The sequence below is a fragment of the Quercus lobata genome, chromosome 1 (genome assembly GCF_001633185.2).
Source record: "Quercus lobata isolate SW786 chromosome 1, ValleyOak3.0 Primary Assembly, whole genome shotgun sequence".
NCBI classification, from domain to species: domain Eukaryota; kingdom Viridiplantae; phylum Streptophyta; class Magnoliopsida; order Fagales; family Fagaceae; genus Quercus; species Quercus lobata.
The window spans coordinates 5,865,387-5,885,861 of record NC_044904.1 but is presented as its reverse complement, the minus strand read 5'-3'; the positions used below and the strand labels follow the sequence as shown (position 1 = coordinate 5,885,861).

Here is a 20,475-nt window from a genome sequence, read left to right as displayed (position 1 = left end):
AAATTCAAGTTCATGAATTTTTCCATGAATAAACCGGAATATCAGGTCGTCATTTGCAATAACCATAAGATCATTATTTCATACATACAATACAATTAATATAAATTTTTTAGAACTTGGATTATAAACTCACATCGCTTAATATAGTTTGATAAATTGAGTGCTTCATACACATGATTCACCAAAGATCTATACTAGAGACCTTCATTATTCTATAAGGATGCATATTTAAAAATACAAAGATAACAAATTTGCCACACTTGACTTCCAAAGAGAAGCATTTATTCTTATAAAATATTTAAACAGAGACAATGGTAGACCTTAAGCATAATAACCATTTAGAGGTAGCAGTACATAGGTGAAGCACAAAGTGATTGTGGTGGTGGCGGTGGAGATTTTGGCGGTGGTGGAGATTTTCAAGGTTGAGTTGATGCCAAGGATGTCCGGGGTGGAGGAGTTGAGGATGGCGGTGGAGGAGGTGGTGAGGGTGGCGGCGGTGGTGGAGGTGGTGAGGGCGGCGGCGGTGGTGGAGGTGGTGGTGAGGGTGGCGGCGGTGGTGGAGGAGATGGTGAGGGTGGCGGTGGTGGTGGTGGAGGAGATGGTGAGGGTGGTGGTGGTGGTGGAGGTGGTGGTGGAGGAGATGGTGAGGGTGGTGGTGGTGGAGATTTTGGAGGTGGAGGTGATGTCGAGCGTGGCAGTGGAGGGGGTGGAGATCTTGGCCGTGGGAATGGAAAATTTGGCGGCAAGAATGGTAAGGGTGGAATAAATGGAAATATAGAAGGAATTGTCTTTTGATCACTTGAGGGGTAGGATTCTTTGCCGTGAGGTGGTGGTGACAAATGTTTTGGGGGTTGATGGTCTTCATCATGAGTTTGTGATTGCAAACCAAAAAAGTAAAGCTTATCAGCTACCACATTATTGGCAATGAGGCAAAATGCTATAGCATAAATCATGTGAGGCCAATGCCTCGAGTTTCCAAGGGCACCCATTTCTAGCAATCCAACTTTAATCACTAGAAAGTTAGTCCTTAAGCTTGCATGGTAATAATGGGAGCTGATCCTTTATATACAAATTCATTGACAGTGATATCTTTATTTTAATCCTCTAAAATAGAAAATAAGAATGCTTTAAATTTCATTAAATTTTTGTTTTTAATTTCCTATGTGTCCTAGCTAGGTAGTCAAATTAATACAAAAGGTTATAGGGCATGCTCCTTTTAATAGGTTATGAGATGTCCCATTAGTTGTGTTTGTATCACATAAAGCAAGTGCATCACACAATCGACCCATACATGCAAAGGTATTGTATTTTATCTTAAAAGCTCTGTTGTGCCACATTTACTAGTCAAAAGGATATTCCATAGGTTATGATTGCATCACATACATTGCATGGCACCATGCAATTTATCCATATATGCAAGGGTAGAGTATCCTAGCTTGCAAGCCCCGCCGTTCCCTTTTTACAAGGTTGTTTGGTTTACCTCTTTTACAAGTTCATGGAGGGTATAATATTAAGTTGTACCTTTTATGGGTCATGAGGCTTGCCGCCTTTTACAAGGTCAAGGGTGTTCCATTAATTATGACTTCATCACATACAATTCATCACACAATCTACCTATATATACAAAGGTGTGGTATTTTGTCTTACAAGCTACATTGTGCCCCTTTTACAAGGTCATGGCTCATGGGGCATTCTAATAGTTATGGTTGTATCACAATATATTACGCAATCTATTTAGGTTACAGTGCAAACACGCCCCTAAAATTTAGGGGTCTTTAAATTTTTCTTCCTAATGTTTCAGAATTTGGATTTGTGTCTCCAACATTATATGCCGTTTTGATTGGTAGACCCTCTTTCTATTTCTTGCTTACATGTCTATGAAATGCCTCATATGACTATCTACGTGGCAATTGATCCAATAAAAACATAGCATATGGGTTTATCTATTATTTGTAATTAAATAACTTAAAAAATCTTTAAAAAACTTAGAATAAATCCCTAAAATTATTATTATTATTATTATCATAAAACTGAAACCTTTGATTTTTTGTTAGCCTCTCCAAAGCTTACCACATTATTATTATTATTTTAAAAAAACAAAATTATTTAACTTTTTTACACCTCATTATAATTTATTTTATTTTTTAATTTCTTCAACTAGATTTAAAAAAAAAAAAAAAAAAAAAAAAAAAAAAAAAAACCACCAACTAACCACGTATATATAAATACATTCTCAACTTAAAAAGAGTCCAAGTAAAAATCAAATACTTTAAAATTCTTGAACTCTACGTTAATACTGTGTATATATCAAACTTTTTTTTTTTTTTTTTTGGGGGGGGGGGGGTGTATACATACGGCTTTTTGGAATAGATTTACAATGCCATGATACTAATAAATTCTATTAGCTTGTAGTTCTAAGTTTATCATACTCCTTCGTAATATATATTATGTATATAATTTGATCTTAAGTCTCAACAACAAGTTATTATCCTAGGGTAAACTTGGCGCTAGGTTCAACCCACGAGTAGATTGGTTCATCTAAATAATTCCATTGTGTTTTAACTGCTAACTTTTTGGTTAATTTTTTATTACATTTGAAATTTTCTTGTAGATTTCATCAACAATTATAGCAATGGATTATTCTTTTAAGGGTAGAACATCTTTTTTTATATTTCTCTGTGTAGTTACTTTTTTTTTTGTTTATATTTTGTTTCAATAATTTGTAAGCACTGAATTTTCTAATTCTTTAACTTCATCTAAATTTTTGGGTTTATTTTTTGCATTATCTAAAACTGTCTGGCATATTTCAATGACATCTTTCTCTTATATTTCTCTTTTGTCATATATTTTTTCAATTGTTTCAATAATTCTAGGTTTAGAATCTTCTAAATTTTTAAAATTATTTTTTGGCATTATGGAAGCTTTAACATCTAACTTTTTGCATTAGTTTTGGCAGTATCTGAACATGTTTGGCAGATTTCAACAACTATACCATGGGTTATTCTTTTGAAGATAACTAATTTTTCTCTTATATTTCTCTATTGTGTAGCCTTATATATATTTTTTAGTTTCAACAATTCCTAGGCAATGAATCTTCCAATTCGCTAATATTTTAAGCTTTGACGTCTTCATCAAATTATAACACAAATTCAAGTCAGATATGAGCAATTTATGGAATGTTATAGTTTCATTATCAATTTAATATTTCATAAAATTATTTTAGTCAACCATGCAAACAAGTAAGTTTTCAGGCATTGCATGAGTTAGCGGTTAGTTATTATTATTTTGTTTCTACAAGCTATTATGTAATGGCATGAACCGGTTGATTATTTTGCCCACAAAACAAAATTTTTCTTCAGAAACAAACACAAATAAAAGAGTCAGATCAACAACAACAAAAAATTCCATATCAACTCCTTCATCAGCATGAAACCCAACCAAAAGCTAAAAGAATAGCCGCAAGAGTGAAATGAACAGCCACAACCCACAAGAATAAATCCCCACGGTGCCGATCTATGGAGAGAGAGAGAACGATTTAGTTTAAAGAGCTTAGTACATGGTTTCAATAATAGACAATAAAGCACCGAAGAACAGGGCAGAAACATACCTTAGAGTAAAGTCCTGCCAAACCAGATCTTATGGCATAACAAAAACTGTTTACTGTATTCTAACAAGTGATTCTGCACTAATATGTATTTGCAATGAAAATTACATAATCATAAAAAAATTAAAATTTCTCTATACACTTCATTCACAAAAGCAGTCTTCAGATATCATAGGATCTATGTTTTGAAATTAAAGACCAAATCACATGATAAGAAAACACATACCATTATCCATCTGACTTGTAAATTCCCTGCTCTAATTCTAACAGGAGAGTTAAAATCTATGTAAACATTAAGATCGAAAGAGACATATGTTGAGTTGCATGTTTGGACCTCATGATTAGAACTATTCCCCTACAAATTTGCTATAAGCTTTTTCTCTCATAAGTCCATCATCCAGGTGTAGCAAGAAAATTGTCTTCTCTTAAGTCACCCTCTTTTACCAACCTTGAATGATCAATTGAAGTAAAAGCTATATCAGATAGACCTTTATGACTATCAGACACATGAGCAGTGACAGTATGTCTTGTTCTTAATACCTGCATCAACAAAGGGCAATGAATAAACATTTTCATCATATATTTTGAAAATTAGGATGTTCTATAATGAAACTCAAGTAAAGAAGGAAGAAAGGTGACATAATTTTTTTTTTTTTTTTCTTTTCTTTAAGGGAGCCATCAAATACTTGCAAAGAACCACTACCAAAGGTTTAAGCCAACCTAAAATTGCAAGTCGAATTGAGTCCCCTATGTTGTCTTCAAAAAAAAATTACAATTATGCATGTAGCGTGGAGTGTGGGGTATATGTTACCTTCGAACAAAAAACGGGTTGGATAATTTACACACCATAAGTAATCAGCTTATTAAGTAATCTACAATGGATAAGGTTTCAATGATAGTGCAATGGGAAAATAGAGAACACAAGAAATTAAATGCCTATTGAAGTTAGTTAGAATTTATGATTCTGGAGAGAGTTTTGTGGTAAAAACACAGAAGATATAAGATAATAAGAGAAGACTTCAACTGGTTCAAAAGAGACATATCCAATGCCAAAATAAGAACTTCATTACGTTTCATGGATGTGCAAGCAACTTAAAGATGTGAACAAATTGGATATATATTAAAGTTAAAATTCCATGAGGAAATTAAGACATACAAACAATTACAAGACAGTTAATCAACCCAAACAGCAGATGCATTTTACAAAATGATTGATATTTTCAAACTATAAGCATCATAGAGAGCATATGTTCCTTTCAATTCCAAGTAAGAAATATCATTCATGGCACTAAGGAAATGATAAGCCCAACACTCATAACTAATTATTCACTACAAACAGTACATAATAATTGTTGGCTAAGCATGAAAGTAGAAGTTTAGATTCTATTTTCATTTCTCAAAATATTGAACATAAAAAGGCCTTGAAAGTACAAAATAATTCAAGGATAACGCTTTTGAGCGTTGATGAATGACAAGGGAACTAAGAATGAGAAAGGAAGAGAATAACCTAAATTGATGATGAAGATTTGAGTCATTTGACCACTAAAAAACTAAAATTGATATAGTAGAAGCGTAACCACGACACAACAGTGTTACAAACCTGATCCTTACAAGATAGAAAATGCAAAGAAATTTTAGCATCTTAGGAAAATGGAAATGGCAATTACAAAATTAGTAATAGCCTCTGAAATTCCAATCATCTTAATGTTAAATGCATGCTGGCCTAAAACTTATTTAATTAAGGTAGTGGAAACTGAAAAAAAGTCTAAAGACAAGGACAATTGTGATAAGTGTGTACTTATGAAGCCAAACTTAATGCATCAACTAGGACACAGATACCAACTCACGACACATATAAAAAGAGGTGGTGAGAGGATATTAATCAAATGACAGAAAGATACAAATGGCAGTCTCCAATTAATTGGAAAAAGGATCCATAGAGATAACCCCCAAATTAATAGTGACTGAGGTGTAGTTGAGTTGAGCTGAAATGTCGCGTACAGTTGAAGGTTAGAAATATAATAATCTAAGAAAAAGTAGGAAGAGAAAAAGTTATGAAGTCCTCATTAAGGTCTCTTCTCAATAAGGTAACTAATTAGCCTACTTCACAAAAGAGTAAAAGAGATCAACATTGCATTTATAGACTTAAAATATAAGATTATTCAAATCATAGAGATAACAACCATCCATTAAAAGATTTACCAACTCATTGAAAAGAAATTCCTAAATGATATTTTTTTATGGATAAAATTTCTAAAGTCAGGTTGATAGCAGGGAAGCATTGTGAAAATTTCAATCATCGGTAAAAACATGTGATGTATTCATATACTACAGTGAAATTTCCATCAACAAGCATATCACTAGCGCAAAGGTTGAAATGTGAACTCCAATGCCACAAGCTTTTAGCGTTAATGCAAGCACAGTGACATTCTAGTGCAAGATATCTGGCTCTGGAATGTAGCATCCATAATATATATATATATATATATATATATATATATATAACACTCCTAAATGTATATCAGTGAAAAGAAGCACAGTTGAATCCATACCTCATCTTGGTTAGCACAATTCCAGCGGACACCATCAAGTTGTTTATGTAAATAGAGGTGCATTAAATGTTTAGCTTCATCTTCCTTAAGCCTACCAGGGATTTTTGTTAAAAAGTAAAAAAGAAATAGCTAATATAACGAAAGATTATGTTTCTTCTTAAAGTACACCACAAAGAGATAGTAACCAAAATTTATATGAGTTATGATATGTCAAAATACATAAATAATACCTTCGGGGATAGATATACTGCCGTTCTATAAGAAACTAAAGACATGAAGAAAAAACTTTCCAAGATTTTGTGGACGCGTGGACTAAGTCAAAATTATTGGGTTATAACTATAGAATTCAAATCAGACGGCAGATTGAAATTCCATAACACTAGAGAGAGGAACGACAGGTCATAGTGCAAAAGTTTGATGTACTAAGCAATGCAACTGCTACAAGTTTTAAAATAATATCCAGTTGTATCGTCCAATTACAAAACATGATACATATGGGGTGATTGGTACCAGATATTAAACAACAATTTTCAGTTTTTAAGCAACTTACACGTATTTTCACACACTTTTTCACCCACACATATTTTTAAAAAATACAAATAATGTTACTAGAACAATATTACCAAATAGGCCCATAAAAATCTGGCCACCGAAGTGAGAGTATTAGCTGAATTGGAAAAGAATACGTTCACCATTTTAAAAACTAACATCTAAGAAGATTAATTACTGACTCTCCCACGCATAAGTCAACTACCAGTTGATCAAAGATTACTAGTTATCCTACACATAGGGTTTTACTATGACTTTTTATTGGGGAAAAAAATGACTTTATAGAAATGATAGCTAGCGGTATTCCATGGATATAACATTTGGCACACAAAAACACTGGTTGAAAAATTGATCTAATGGTGATCTCAGAGAAAATCAAGCATCGTAAAGAAGCACAATTTTGAGTTCTTATAATGGCTATGCTAATTTCTGACAATGATGATAAAGAAGAAGATTTCATTCTATGTTTGAAGTGAAAATCAAGCAATATTTCATTGAAGTTTAAGCAAACAAACTTAACAGGATTTCCATTCAAGCTCATCTCATATTTCAGGAAAAAAAAAAAAAAAAAAAAAAAACCTTGGCAATAGAGGAAGCTTTTAGATGCTAACTGACAAACATGTTCAATACACAAAGAAAAACTATGAACATAATTGTAAGTGGCGGCTTCAAGAATTTTTTTTCAGGGTGTTCCTTAATAAGCATAAATTACACAATCTAATAAAAAGAAAGATTTGTAAATTGACAACAATAACAATAAACAAACACGCAAATACATAAAGTTTAAAATTCTACGTGGTTTTTTCATCAAATATTTGTCCATAATTCTAGCAAAAGAATAAACAATAAACTATAAGTTCATTTGAAATATTAATAACATTATTAATTATTTTTGTTTAGTTGTTTCTTTAATTTGTTTGTCTTTTATAAACTATAATTTGTTATATTGCTGTTTCATTAATTATAAAATTATTAATTGTTGTTTAGCCTAAATAATTTAATTTGTTTGTCTTTTATAATGTATTGGTTAATTAAATTATTAATTATTATTTATTAGTTGCTTCTCCCAATTAATTATTGATTAATTAAATTATTGTTTATTAGTTGCACTAGCACACACCCCTTGTGTAGATAATCTTTTTTTGAGAAACAATAATGCAGATAATCTAATTTGACTCAAGCTATATATATATATATATATATATATATATATATATATATCAATCAATAAGTATCAGAAGAGAAAGTGACATGATGGGAAATTACTTGATAAAAGGAAATTATAAATCCCTTAATTACCCAAGCCCAATCCGATTTTTTTTTCCTTTTTTTACCCTTGTCTAGAATGGTTCTCATCCACACATTTAAACTTCTCTTACTTTCCCAATGCCTTGACTTATACCTTCCCAATTCCTAACTAATCAATCATCTACACGTTCAGAGGTTCTCTCTCTTTCCTATCTTTTTTTTTTTTCTCTCTCGCAAGTCTCTTCCTCTCTACCCTTCTCAGTCTCCTCATTCTCTTCCTAACAAATCTCTTCCTCGCCCTCCTTCTCAGCCTCAGTTACAAACAACAAAAATGCAAGATTTTTTCAATGTTTTGTCATAAAAATCTTGCAGAAACATTACGTCGTCATCCGATGTTGGGCTTGATGTTGGGCTTGCCGTCTGTTGTTTTTTTTTTTTTTTTTGAGAATCCGTGGGCTTGCCACTTGCTCTGTTACATTTTTTTTCTTCAGAATTTAGTTCAAATTTTTTTTTTTTAGGTTTTTTTTTTGAAAGTAGTTCAAATATATATATATATATATATATATATATATATAATTTGAGGGTGTTCCTAATTTTGATTGAGGGTGTTCTTAATTTTTTTTTTTAAGGGTAAACAAATAAAAAAAAATTAATTATTATATATAATTTTTTTTTTTCAATTCAAAATGTTCCTAGGAACATCCTGGGTTGAACGTGGCACCGCCACTTAAATTGTTGCCTTTTTTTTGTTGAATAAATGAGAAAATAGTCCCGGTGGGGCTTGAACATGCAACCTTCAAACATGTAACGATACTGGAATATAATATTGCTTCCAGAACAAATGGTGCTTTCATTTTCAATTTCTAAAGGCAGCATATATGTGTATGTAAGTTTCTAGCTTTTACAAATTTTCACAGAAGGAAAAGAGCATTCACATCGAAGTCACTAAATCGACAATTAAACATGCACATTTAGCACGTGAGAAGCAAAACAAAAAATCAATAATCTTACTCTAACCAGTTACCCAATATTGCATAACATAACCACAAACACTAATAATACTAAGAGTGCGTTTGGATTGGGCGTTTTCTGCCCAATCCTGCGTTTGCGTTTTTCCATTTTGCTTTTTTTTTTTTTTTTTTTTTTCACGCGTTTTGGGTGTTGCGGCTACTGTTCAATGAACAGTAGCCGCAAACTTTGACTTTTCAAATTTTTTTGGACCAATCACAGCACATCGTGTACTGTTCACGGACCCACAAATTTCACTTTTCAGCAACTTTTTCATTAAAAATGGGTCCCACGATACTATTCACACATTTAAAAATTATTTCGCTACAGTGTTTTTCAGTTTTCAGTTTCAGTTTTCAGTTTTCAGCTGTATCCAAACGGACCCTAAAGATTAAATATTATTTTCTTTTTCCTATATTAAAAGATAAAAATCAAATCAAGTCATGTAAAGCCGAAGTATTGTAGTAATACTTATATGTCGCCATTGGATTTTAGTTTAAGAGCAAGTGTGCTTCAATCATGTTAAATAATTCACAGTAAATCTGTCCATAGCCTAAATAAGCCTCCATTTGCCTTAGTCAAAACTCAAAACAAGATACTTGCCAAGTGAGGGAAACAGTATAGCAAGTAGCAGTGCAGGAAGTCACTTTGGCAACGACTCATTACCATGGCAATAAAGAGCTTCAAAATCATGTACTGTTAAACACCCTGATTTTGTCACTGATACCAAATATATCCCCTTAAATAAAGTGAATAAGAGATAAAAAGGTGAAATCCCCAAGCTAAAAACAAGTAAATTAAATATAAATAAAAGTACCAATGCAAGACTCAGCCTATGGCTATAGCTTTCACCTATAGTTGTCAACAAGGATCCTATGGTCGCACTTTTCAAACGTGGCCCAAGACTAGGACCTATCGCCACGGTTGAAACGTGGCCTAAGGTGAAAGCTATAGCCATGTTTAAAACGCGGCCTAAGGTTCTGGTCTTAGGCCGCGTTTTAAATGCGGCTACAGCTTTCACCTTAGGCCACGTTTTAAACGGGGCTATAGGCCTGGTCTTAGGCCGCATTTGAAAAAGTGCGGCCACAGGCCCATCAGTCCTATAGTCACAGGTTTTAGGTCACATGAGAAAAAGCGGCCTAAAAAAACCGGCTATAGGCTATAGCCACGTTTTCTTGACATATAGCCGTGTTTTAAAAACGTGGCCATAGAACCTTTTTTTTGTAGTGATATCTAGAAGAGAATAATGATTAGAAGGGGCTTCACTGACCATGACCTCAAAGTGTCATTTACATAAGTATTCTTAAGTTCATTATATGAGAGAGAGAGAGAGAGAGAGAGAGAGAGAGAGAGAGAGAGAGAGAGAGAGAGAGAGAGAGGGATATATTAAAACAAACAAACAAAAAAACTGCTCCATTTAATAGTAGTTTAGCTATATTCTCATGACATGAGCTGAGACATAGCATAACTAAGAGCACTTAAAACTTTTAGAGTTTAATTTTGTTAGAGCAATATTAAATTTTCTTGATAAAAATTTTAAAAAGGCATGCATGAAACTTGATGACAATCATCCAACAGAATTCAGAATATGAATTTATTTGTGCACAAAATTAAAGCCCTAGAGTGCGTGAATTGGAAGCCACAAGTTTTGTTCAATCTAACAAGTTATTCACTTGAATGGTTTGGGAGCCTCATAAACTCTCAGTTTTCTATGGGAAAAAAAATCATTTAATCGAATCATTCAATTCTTCAAGTCTACAATGAGTAACAAAGTTTTCACCCATTCACAGGGGCAACCTCATACCAGGAATCATATCCTTGATTAAGGGTTTAGACTTGATTTCAAAATAGTTTCCTTTTGTCGGAATCATGCAGGACTAATCTTTTGTAATATCAATTTGTGTTTTTTTTTTTTTTTTAGCAATATAGCTATGCACATACACACGCGCCTATTTTTCCACATGTGTGAATACACATTGTTTGTGACATTTGTGGGATGGGGGGCAAAAAAAAATCTAGAATCTAGAAATCATGAGTTGAAAAATTATGACTAGGCATTCACCTTGTTGTCAAACTCCAATGCAGAGATGCCTTACCTGAAAAAAGGACCACAATATGTAAACACAATAAACATGAAACCAGAGCATATAGGGAAAGTGGGGGAGCAAAAGACATGTCCTAGCATCAATGCACCACTCTGACAAATACATTGTAACACCATTCATCTAATCATACATTGTTTACAGTAGAACTGTAAAAGGAGCAAGAGTTTGCTTTAAGATGTGATATTAAGTAAAGCGATACAGTTTAGGCTTTTGGAAGATTTGGTAATCTATATCTATATATATAATAATAGGTAAAGCAGAGAGAAAATCTAATTAATTTTCAAATTGAAATTCAATTAGAATCTAATTTTGCGCTACGTGTCTCGTCTAATCTAAATTTAGAATTTTGTGCCAAATGAGTTAATTTAGTATAAAAATTGAATTTTAATTAGAGTTTAATTTTGCGTCACGTGTTTTATCTAATCTAAATTTTTGTGCTAAATTAGTTAATTTAGTGTAGAAAATGAGGAGTCCAATATAATAAACCCTGAAAAACATAATCATATGACTAAAAAAAATTCAAATTTATAAGTCATATATATATATATATATATATATATATATATTAATAGGTAAAACTTAAAGAAAGTTGAATTAGAATTTGAAATTATAATCCAATTTTGCACATGTCTAAATTTATGTGGGGACTACACCATAATTATCCACTTAAGCATGTGCCATGTGTCTACTTAAGTTTTTTAATCTTTATGTCAAGTGAGTTAATGAGTGGAAAATACTAAGGATCTAATATTAATGAATTATAAAATTTAAAAAAAAAAATTACATATACTCAATAAAAATCACCGCATGTTTCTTAATAAATAAATAAAATAAAAATCACCACACGTTCTATCTTATTAAAAATTAGAAAAGAAAATGATCATTCTTAAAAAATAAATAAAATAAAAATCACCACACGTTCTATCTTATTAAAAATTAGAAAAAAAAAATGATCATTAGTAGTATTAAATTTAGATAGAGTTGTTGTATTCACACATTACAGCTTAAAATAAGGTGTAAGTTTGCTCAATGATTTTGGTGGTGGAGGTGATGGAGATGGTGGTGGTGGTGGTGGTGGTGGTGGAGATGATTTTGGTGGTGGAGGTGATGGAGATGGTGATGGTGGTGGTGCTGGTGGTGGAGATTTTGGTTGTGGTGGTGGAGGTGATGGAGATGGAGGTGGTGGAGGGAATAGTGAGGGAGTTGGTGGCGGTGGTGATGATTTTGGTGGTGGAGGTGATGGCGATTTTGGTGGTGGTGGTGGTGGAGATGGTGGTGGTGGTGGTAGATATTTTGGTGGTGGTGGTGGTGGAGATTTTCATGGTGGAGGTGATGGAGATGGTGGCGGTGGTGATGATTTTGGTAGTGTAGGAGATGGAGATGGTTGTGGTGGTGGTGGAGGGGATAGTGAGGGAGTTGGTGGCGGTGGTGATGATTTTGGTGGTGGAGGTGATGGAGATTTTGGTGTTGGTGGTGGTGGATATTTTGGGGGTGGTGGAGATTTTGGTGGTGGTGATGGTGGCAAAGATTTTGGTTGTGGTGGTTGTGGAGATTTAGGCGGTGGTGGTGGAGATTTTAGCAGTGGAGGTGAAGGAGATAGTGGTGGTGGTGGTGGAGATTTTGGTGGAGGTAGTGGAAATTTTGGCAATGGAGGTAGTGGAAATTTTAGTGGTCGTAGTGTTTTAAAAACTTCAGGCAGAGGTGATGTGTGATAGCTTGGGGGGTGGGGTTCTTGGTCGTGAGATGGAGGTGGCAAATGATTGTGGGGTTGGTGGTCTTCATGTTGGGCCAATGGTTGCAAACCAAAGAAGTAAAGCTTATCAGCTACCACATTAGTGGCTATGAGGCAAAACACTATAGCATAAATCACTTGAGGCCAATGCCTCAAGCATCCAAGAGTACCCATTTCCAATAATTCAACTCTAATTACTAAAAAATTACTCTTTAAGCTTGCATTGTAACGAAGGGAGCTAGTCTTTTATATCCTGATACCCTTACAATGATATCTTTATTTTAAACCTTTAAAATAGGTTGTATTAATGCTTTAAATTCTATTAAAAATCTCTTACTAATTTTGTACCTTCCTATATATCATAGTTAGGTAGTTAAATTTATACAAAAGGTTATAGGGAGAAAATGGGCATTTTTCCCTTTCGCTAAAAAATTTCAGCAGAATGCCCCATATCTAAAACTATTTATGGAAATGCCCCTATTTTGAAACTTGATTTTCTAAAAATCGAGTTTCAATTTAAAACTCGATTTTTGGACAATCGAGTTATAGCAAACTGAAATTTTTTTTTTTTAAAAAAAAAATATATATATATATATATATATATATATATATATGGAACTCAAGTTCCTTTAAAAAATTCAAGTGGAACTCGAGTTCCATGAACTTGAGTACTTTACATGGAATTTGAGTCTCAAAAAAAAAAATTTCTAAGTCCACGTTCGGTATAACTCAATGTTCCAAAAATTGAGTTTTACATTTGAAACTAGATTTTTAGAAAATCGTGTTTCAAAACAGGGGCATTTCCCTACTTAGTTTCTGACATGGGGCATTTTTTTGGAAATCTTGTGAGAAAGGGGTAAAAGCCCATTTTGGCCAAGGTTATAGACATTCTGCATTAGGCATATCCCTTTTACAATGTTATGGGGTGTCCCATTAGTTATGTTTGTATCACATACAACAAGTCATCATGCAAATGTTTGAAATTTTTTGTTACAAGCTCTGTTGTGCCACTTTTACAAGATCAAAGGCTGTCCACCAAGTCATGATTGCATCACATACATTACATGGCATCACATAAAGTATCCATCTATGCAAGGTTATGATATTGTAGCTCGTAAGCACTGCCATTCCCTTTGTTGAAGGTTACCCATTTCACTACTTCATGGAGTTAGGTAGAACATTAAGTACAATTGCATCATATCTAGTACATTACACAATATATCCATATACCATTTACAGAAGGGTGTCAAATTCTCTTGATGACATGTAGCATTTGTTGTGCCCTTTTGACAAGGTCATGGGGTGTACCCTTTTAACAAGGTCATGGGGTGTTACATTAATTATGATTTCATTGCAATACAATACATCACGCAATCTACCAATATTAGAGCACTCACAACAATGAAGTTAAATGGCTATATGGCTATTTTAGCTTCACCAAAATACAAAAATGGCTCTACAGCAGTGGAGGTATAGCTAAAAATTTTAGCTTTAGAGCTACTGGACGCAGCTATTTTTAGCTACATACTGTAGCTTGAAGCTAAAAAAATAAAAAAAAAATATTACACTTCTCTCTCTTCTCTCATTAAACAAATATTTCCTATTTTTACTCTCTCTCTCTCTCCAGCTTCTCTTCTTTCTTCTTTCTTCCTTAATTTTTTTTTATACTCTAGCTCACCGGCCAACTCCCTCATCTCTCTCATCCCTCAACTCGCCGACCAGCTCCCTCATCGCCGATCTGTTCCGCCGACCAACCCTAAGCCCCATCGCCGATCTCCCCAAGCCCCATCGCTGATATTTCTCTCCGTCATTTTGTCTCTCTAGATCGAGTCCAAGCTCAAATGATCTAATGATTTTCGGTTTTAGTTATCTGGTGGGTTTGGTTGTGACAACACAACAGCGGGGGGTTAGCCATGGCGGGTTAACCCTCTCTTTCTCTCTATCTCTCTCTCTCTCTCTCTCTCTCTCTCTCTAGCCCTCTCTCTAGATTGAATCCAAGCTTTATTGATTTGATGATTTTCGATTTTTGCTGGGTTTTGATTGATATGGTGGGTTCAGGTCGTGATTATGTTTTGGGTTTGTGATTGGGTTTTGATTTGGGTTGGTGGTTTTTTCTTTCCTGTTGTGGACTGGAGGTGGTGGTGGATGATGTTTGTGCTGTGCTGGTATTTTTTTTTTTTTTTTTTCTGTGGATGTTATTATTATTATTTTAATGAGTTATTTGTATTTTTTTAATCAAATAGCTAAAAGTATAGCTCCATTGTTGTGGGGTGTGAAGAGGTAAAATAGATAAAGTGACTTTTGTAGGTGTCAAATAGCTATATTTTTTGCTCCACTGCTGTGGATGCTCCTATGGGTCATTCTAACAAACTAATAGTTATAATTGTATATTTGTATAAATGCCTAGATAAGATACCAATACCATATGTGGATTCCAGTTAGCTCAACTGATAAAGTTTCTGATGGTTGAATAAGAGATCTAGAGTTATAACTAAAGACATGAAGAAAAAACTTTCCAAGATTTTGTGGACGCATGGACTAAGTCAAAATTATTGGGTTATAACTATAGAATTCAAATCAGATGGCAGATTGAAATTCCATAACACTAGAGAGAGGAATGACAGGTCATAATGCAAAAGTTTGATGTACTAAGCAATGCAACTGCTACAAGTTTTAAAATAATATCCAGTTGTTTCGTCAAATTAAAAGACAAGATACATATGGGGGTGATTGGTACCTCAAATTAAACAACAGTTTTCAGTTTTTAAACAACTTACACGTATTTTCACACACTTTTTCACCCACATATATTTTCAAAAAATACATACAACGTTACTTGAACAACATTACCAAACATGCCCATAAAAATCTAGACACCAAAGTGAGAGTATTAGCTGAATTGGAAAAGAATACGTGCACCCTTATAAAAACTAACATCTAAGAAGATTAATTACTGATTCTCCCATGCTTAATTCAACTACTAGTTGATCAAAAATTACTAGCTATCCTACACATAGGGTTTTACTATGACTTCTTATTGGGGAAAAAAATGACTTTATAGAAATGATAGCTAGTTGTATTCCGTGGATATGACATTTGGCACACGAAAAACACTGGTTGGAAAATTGATCTAATGGTGATCTCAGAGAAAATCAAGCATTGTAAAGAAGGCCAATTTTGAGTTCTTATAAAGGCTATGCTATTTTCTGACAATGATGATAAAGAAGAAGATTTCATTCTAAGTTTGAAGCGAAAATCAAGCAATATTTCATTGAAGTTTAAGCAACCAAACTTAACAGGATTTCCATTCAAGTTCATCTCATATTTCAGGAAAACAAAAAACAAAAACAAAAACCTTGGCAATAGAGGAATCTTTTAGATGCTAACTAATAAACATGTTCAATACGCAAAGAAAAACTATGAACATAATTGTAAGCGGTGCCTCCAAGAATTTTTTTTAGGGTGTTCCTCAACAAGCATAAATTACACAATCTAATAAAATGAAAGATTTGTATATTGACAACAACAACAATAAAAAAACACGCAAATATATAAAGTTTACAATTGCCTTCCACGTGGTTTTCTCATCAAATATTTGTCCATAATTCTAAAAAAAAAAAAAAACAATAAACTATAAGTTCATTTGAAATATTAATAAAATTATTAATTATTTTTTTTTAGTTGTTTCTTTAATTTGTTTGTCTTTTATAAACTATAATTTGTTATATTGTTGTTTCATTAATTATAAAATTATTAATTGTTGTTAAGCCTAAATAATTTAATTTTTTTGTCTTTTATAATGTATTACTTAATTAAATTATTATTTATTATTTATTAGTTGCTTCTCCCAATTAATTATTGATTAATTAAATTATTATTTATTAGTTGCACTAGCACACACCCCCTTGCAGATAATCTTTTTTTAAGAAACAATAATGCAAATAATCTAATTTGACTCAAGCTATATATATATATATATATATATCAATCAATGAGTATCAGAAGAGAAAGTGACATCATGGGAAATTACTTGATAAAATGAAATTACAAATTCCTAAATTGCCCAAGCCCAATCCGGTTTTTCCATGATTTTTTTCCTTTCCACCATTTTTTAATTCTCTCATCCTTATCTTCTCTTTTTTTCTTTCCTTTTTCCTTTTTCACTCTTGTCTAGAATGGTTCTCATCCACACATTTAAACTTCTATTACTTTCCCAATGCCTTGACTTATACCTTTCCAGTTCCTAACTAATCATCTCTCATCTACACGTTTAGAGCTCCTCTCTCTTTCCTATCTCTTTTTTTTCTCTCGCAAGTCTCTTCCTCTCCACCATTCTCAGTCTCTTCATTCTCTTCCTGACAAATCTCTTCCTCTCCCTCCTTCTCAACCTCAGTTAGAAACAACAAAAATGCAAGATTTTTTCAATTTTTTGTCATAAAAATCTTGCAAAAATATTGCGTCGTCATCCGATGTTGGGCTTGCCAGCTATAGTTTTTTTTTTTTGAGAATCTGTGGGCTTGCTGCTTGCTTTGATACAATTTTTTTTTTTTTTTTTTTCAGATCTTAGTTCAAATTTTTTTTGGGCTTTTTTTTTTTTTTTTTTTTGCTTGAATGTAGAACAAATATATATTATATATATATATTATTTTTTAATTTGAGGGTGTTCCTAATTTTGATTGAGGGTGATCTTAATTTTTTTTTTTTTTTTTTTTAGTTCAGGGTGTTCCTGGGAACACCCTAGGTTGAACGTGGCAATGCAAGACTCAGCCTATATCTAGAAGAGAATAATGATTAGAACGGGCTTCACTGACTATGACCTCAAAGTGTCATTTGCATAAGTATTCTTAAGTCCCTTAAATGTATGAGTGAGAGAGAGAGAGAGAGAGAGAGGGATATATTAAAAAAAACAAACAAAAAAAACTGCTCCATTTAATAGTAGTTTAGCTATATTCTCATGACATGAGCTGACACATTGCACAACCAAGAGCACTTAAAACTTTGAGAGGTTAATTTTGTTAGAGCGATATTAAATTTTCTTGATAAAAATTTAAAAAAGGCATGCATGAAACTTGATGACAATCATCCAACAGAATTCAGAATATGAATTTATTTGTGCACAAAATTAAAGCCCTAGAGTTCGTGAATTGGAAGTCACAAGTTTTGTTCAATCTAACAAGTTATTCACTTGAATGGTTTGAGAGCCTCATAAACTCTCAGTTTTCTATGGGAAAAAAAATCATTTAATCGAATCATTCAATTCTTCAAGTCTACAATGAGTAACAAAGTTTTGACCCATTCACAGGGGCAACCTCATACCACAAATCGTATCCTTGATTAAGGGTTTAGACTTGATTTCAAAATAGTTTCCTTTTGTCGGAATCATGCAAGACTAATATTTTGTAATATCAATTTGTTTTTTTTTTAGCAATATGGCTATGCATGTACACACACGAGCGTAATTTTCCACGTGTTTGCATACCCCTATTTGTTTGTGACATTTTGTGTATGTAAAATAAGATGAAACAGAAACAGTGAAATATAACCTAATTCAATGGGGAAAAAAATCTAGAATCCCGAAATCATGAGTTGAAAAATTATGACTCGGCATTCACCTTGTTGTCAAACTCCAATGCAGAGATGCCTTGCCTGAAAAAAGAACCACAATATGTAAACACAATAAACATGAAGCCAGAGCATTTAGGGAAAGTGGGGGAGCAAAAGACTTGTCCTAGCATCAATGCACCATTCTGACAAATACATTGTAACACCATTCATCTAATCATACATTGTTTGCCGTATCCTTGATTAAGGGTTTAGACTTGATTTCAAAATAGTTTCCTTTTGTCGGAATCATGCAAGACTAATATTTTGTAATATCAATTTGTTTTTTTTTTAGCAATATGGCTATGCATGTACACACACGAGCGTAATTTTCCACGTGTTTGCATACCCCTATTTGTTTGTGACATTTTGTGTATGTAAAATAAGATGAAACAGAAACAGTGAAATATAACCTAATTCAATGGGAAAAAAAATCTAGAATCCCGAAATCATGAGTTGAAAAATTATGACTCGGCATTCACCTTGTTGTCAAACTCCAATGCAGAGATGCCTTGCCTGAAAAAAGAACCACAATATGTAAACACAATAAACATGAAGCCAGAGCATTTAGGGAAAGTGGGGGAGCAAAAGACTTGTCCTAGCATCAATGCACCATTCTGACAAATACATTGTAACACCATTCATCTAATCATACATTGTTTGCCGTAGAGACGTAGAAGGAGCAAGAGTTTGCTTTAAGACGTGATAATAAATAAAGCATTACAGTTTAAGCTTTTGGGAGATTTGGTAATTTAACATGGTATCAAATCTGGAGATCTCGAATTCGACCCCTGCCTCCTTCACTCTACCTACCATTTTAAAATTTGACACACGTGGGAGAGAGTGTGTCAAAAATATGCAGTTAAATGATTAAATTTATCATTTCCAACAACTTAAGTTTTTGGGACAATGTCAATCAATAATTTATCGTGGGATCAAAACAAGAGACGTTTTACCTATCATTATGTTACTTCAGTTAAAAACAAAATCACTCAATAATTAGCAACCTATGACCATTTTTTAGAAAAGTAAAGTTAACATCCTCTATTATCCAACCTTTTTCCAAAAAAAAGCAATTTTAAAGAAATTAAATAAAGATAGAATTTTGAAAACAAAAAATTGAAGAAGATGCGTTGAGAGTGGTTGTACCTTGGAATAGGATTAGGGTTTTTGGTTTTGGGTTGTACCGGAGCGAGCGAATGAGTTTCGGAATTTGGGAAAAGAGTAAAGGAAAGACACGACCGTTGAAAATGGGACTTTTTTTTTTTATCAAATTTTTTTTTTAATTATGTTAATGGCTGGTAAAGGAGTAGAAAATCAATAATGGCCTACTAAATTTTTATGTAGTGGTTATAGTTATATTTAATCTTCCACTTTCTACTTCAAATGATATTTTTTAATCGTATGTTATCAAAACTAGATTTCACAACAAAATGTGGGTTCTAGTTAGTTTAACTGGTAAAGTCTTTAATGGTTAAATAAGAGATTTGTGGTTCAATCACTGCCTATATCAAAAACTGATTGATGTCTTGGTCTAATAATAATACACTATCGTCAGGGGCAGACGTCATAGGTTGAATCTTTCTATAAAAAAAATAAAAAAATAAAAAAAGATTTCGCAACAAAATAGAAGGTGATCAATATTCTAGCAAACACATTAATTTATTTATACATTAAAAGGAAAATTATAGTGAAATGTATTGCAAAAATAATCATAGATGATTTCAAAAAATGAGTATCAAGTTTCAATTTTTAAAATTTTTTTTTATTAGTGTTCCATTTTTTTTTTTTTTTTTTGGTAACTAGAGAGTTCCATTTTGATATATCATAAAAGATTAAGTTGAATTATATTAAGTAACATTTTATATGCAAAAAAAAAAAAAGTGTACCTTTTCATGCATTAATATATTTATTTTTTTTATAATGATAACAAAATTCGGTTCATTTTTTGCCATCCAAAGACATTCATGATTTTTTTCCATGAATGAACTGGAATATCTAATCATCATTTGCAACAAACATGAGATCATTATTTCATGCACGCAATATAATTAATTAAAAAAAAATAGAACTTGA

General features: G+C 32.8%; 1 protein-coding gene across 1 annotated transcript; it reads left to right on the top strand.

Annotated features, from left to right (window-relative positions):
- The first annotated feature begins 311 nt into the window (after window positions 1-311).
- On the top strand, window positions 312-12,778 carry LOC115994237 (glycine-rich cell wall structural protein 1.0-like). The gene is made up of 5 exons (XM_031118303.1): window positions 312-344; window positions 439-568; window positions 12,180-12,302; window positions 12,396-12,578; window positions 12,624-12,778. The coding sequence occupies exons 1-5, from the start codon at window positions 312-314 to the stop codon at window positions 12,776-12,778; spliced, it is 624 nt and encodes a 207-aa protein (XP_030974163.1).
- The last annotated feature ends 7,697 nt before the right edge of the window (window positions 12,779-20,475 follow it).

Coding starts and splice junctions, on each gene's coding strand:
- LOC115994237 (XM_031118303.1), top strand. CDS start 312: ATGGTAGACCTTAAGCATAATAACCATTTAGAG. Junction 345..438: donor AGCATAATAACCATTTAGAG/GTAGCAGTACAT, acceptor GTTGATGCCAAG/GATGTCCGGGGTGGAGGAGT. Junction 12,303..12,395: donor TGATGATTTTGGTGGTGGAG/GTGATGGCGATT, acceptor TTCATGGTGGAG/GTGATGGAGATGGTGGCGGT.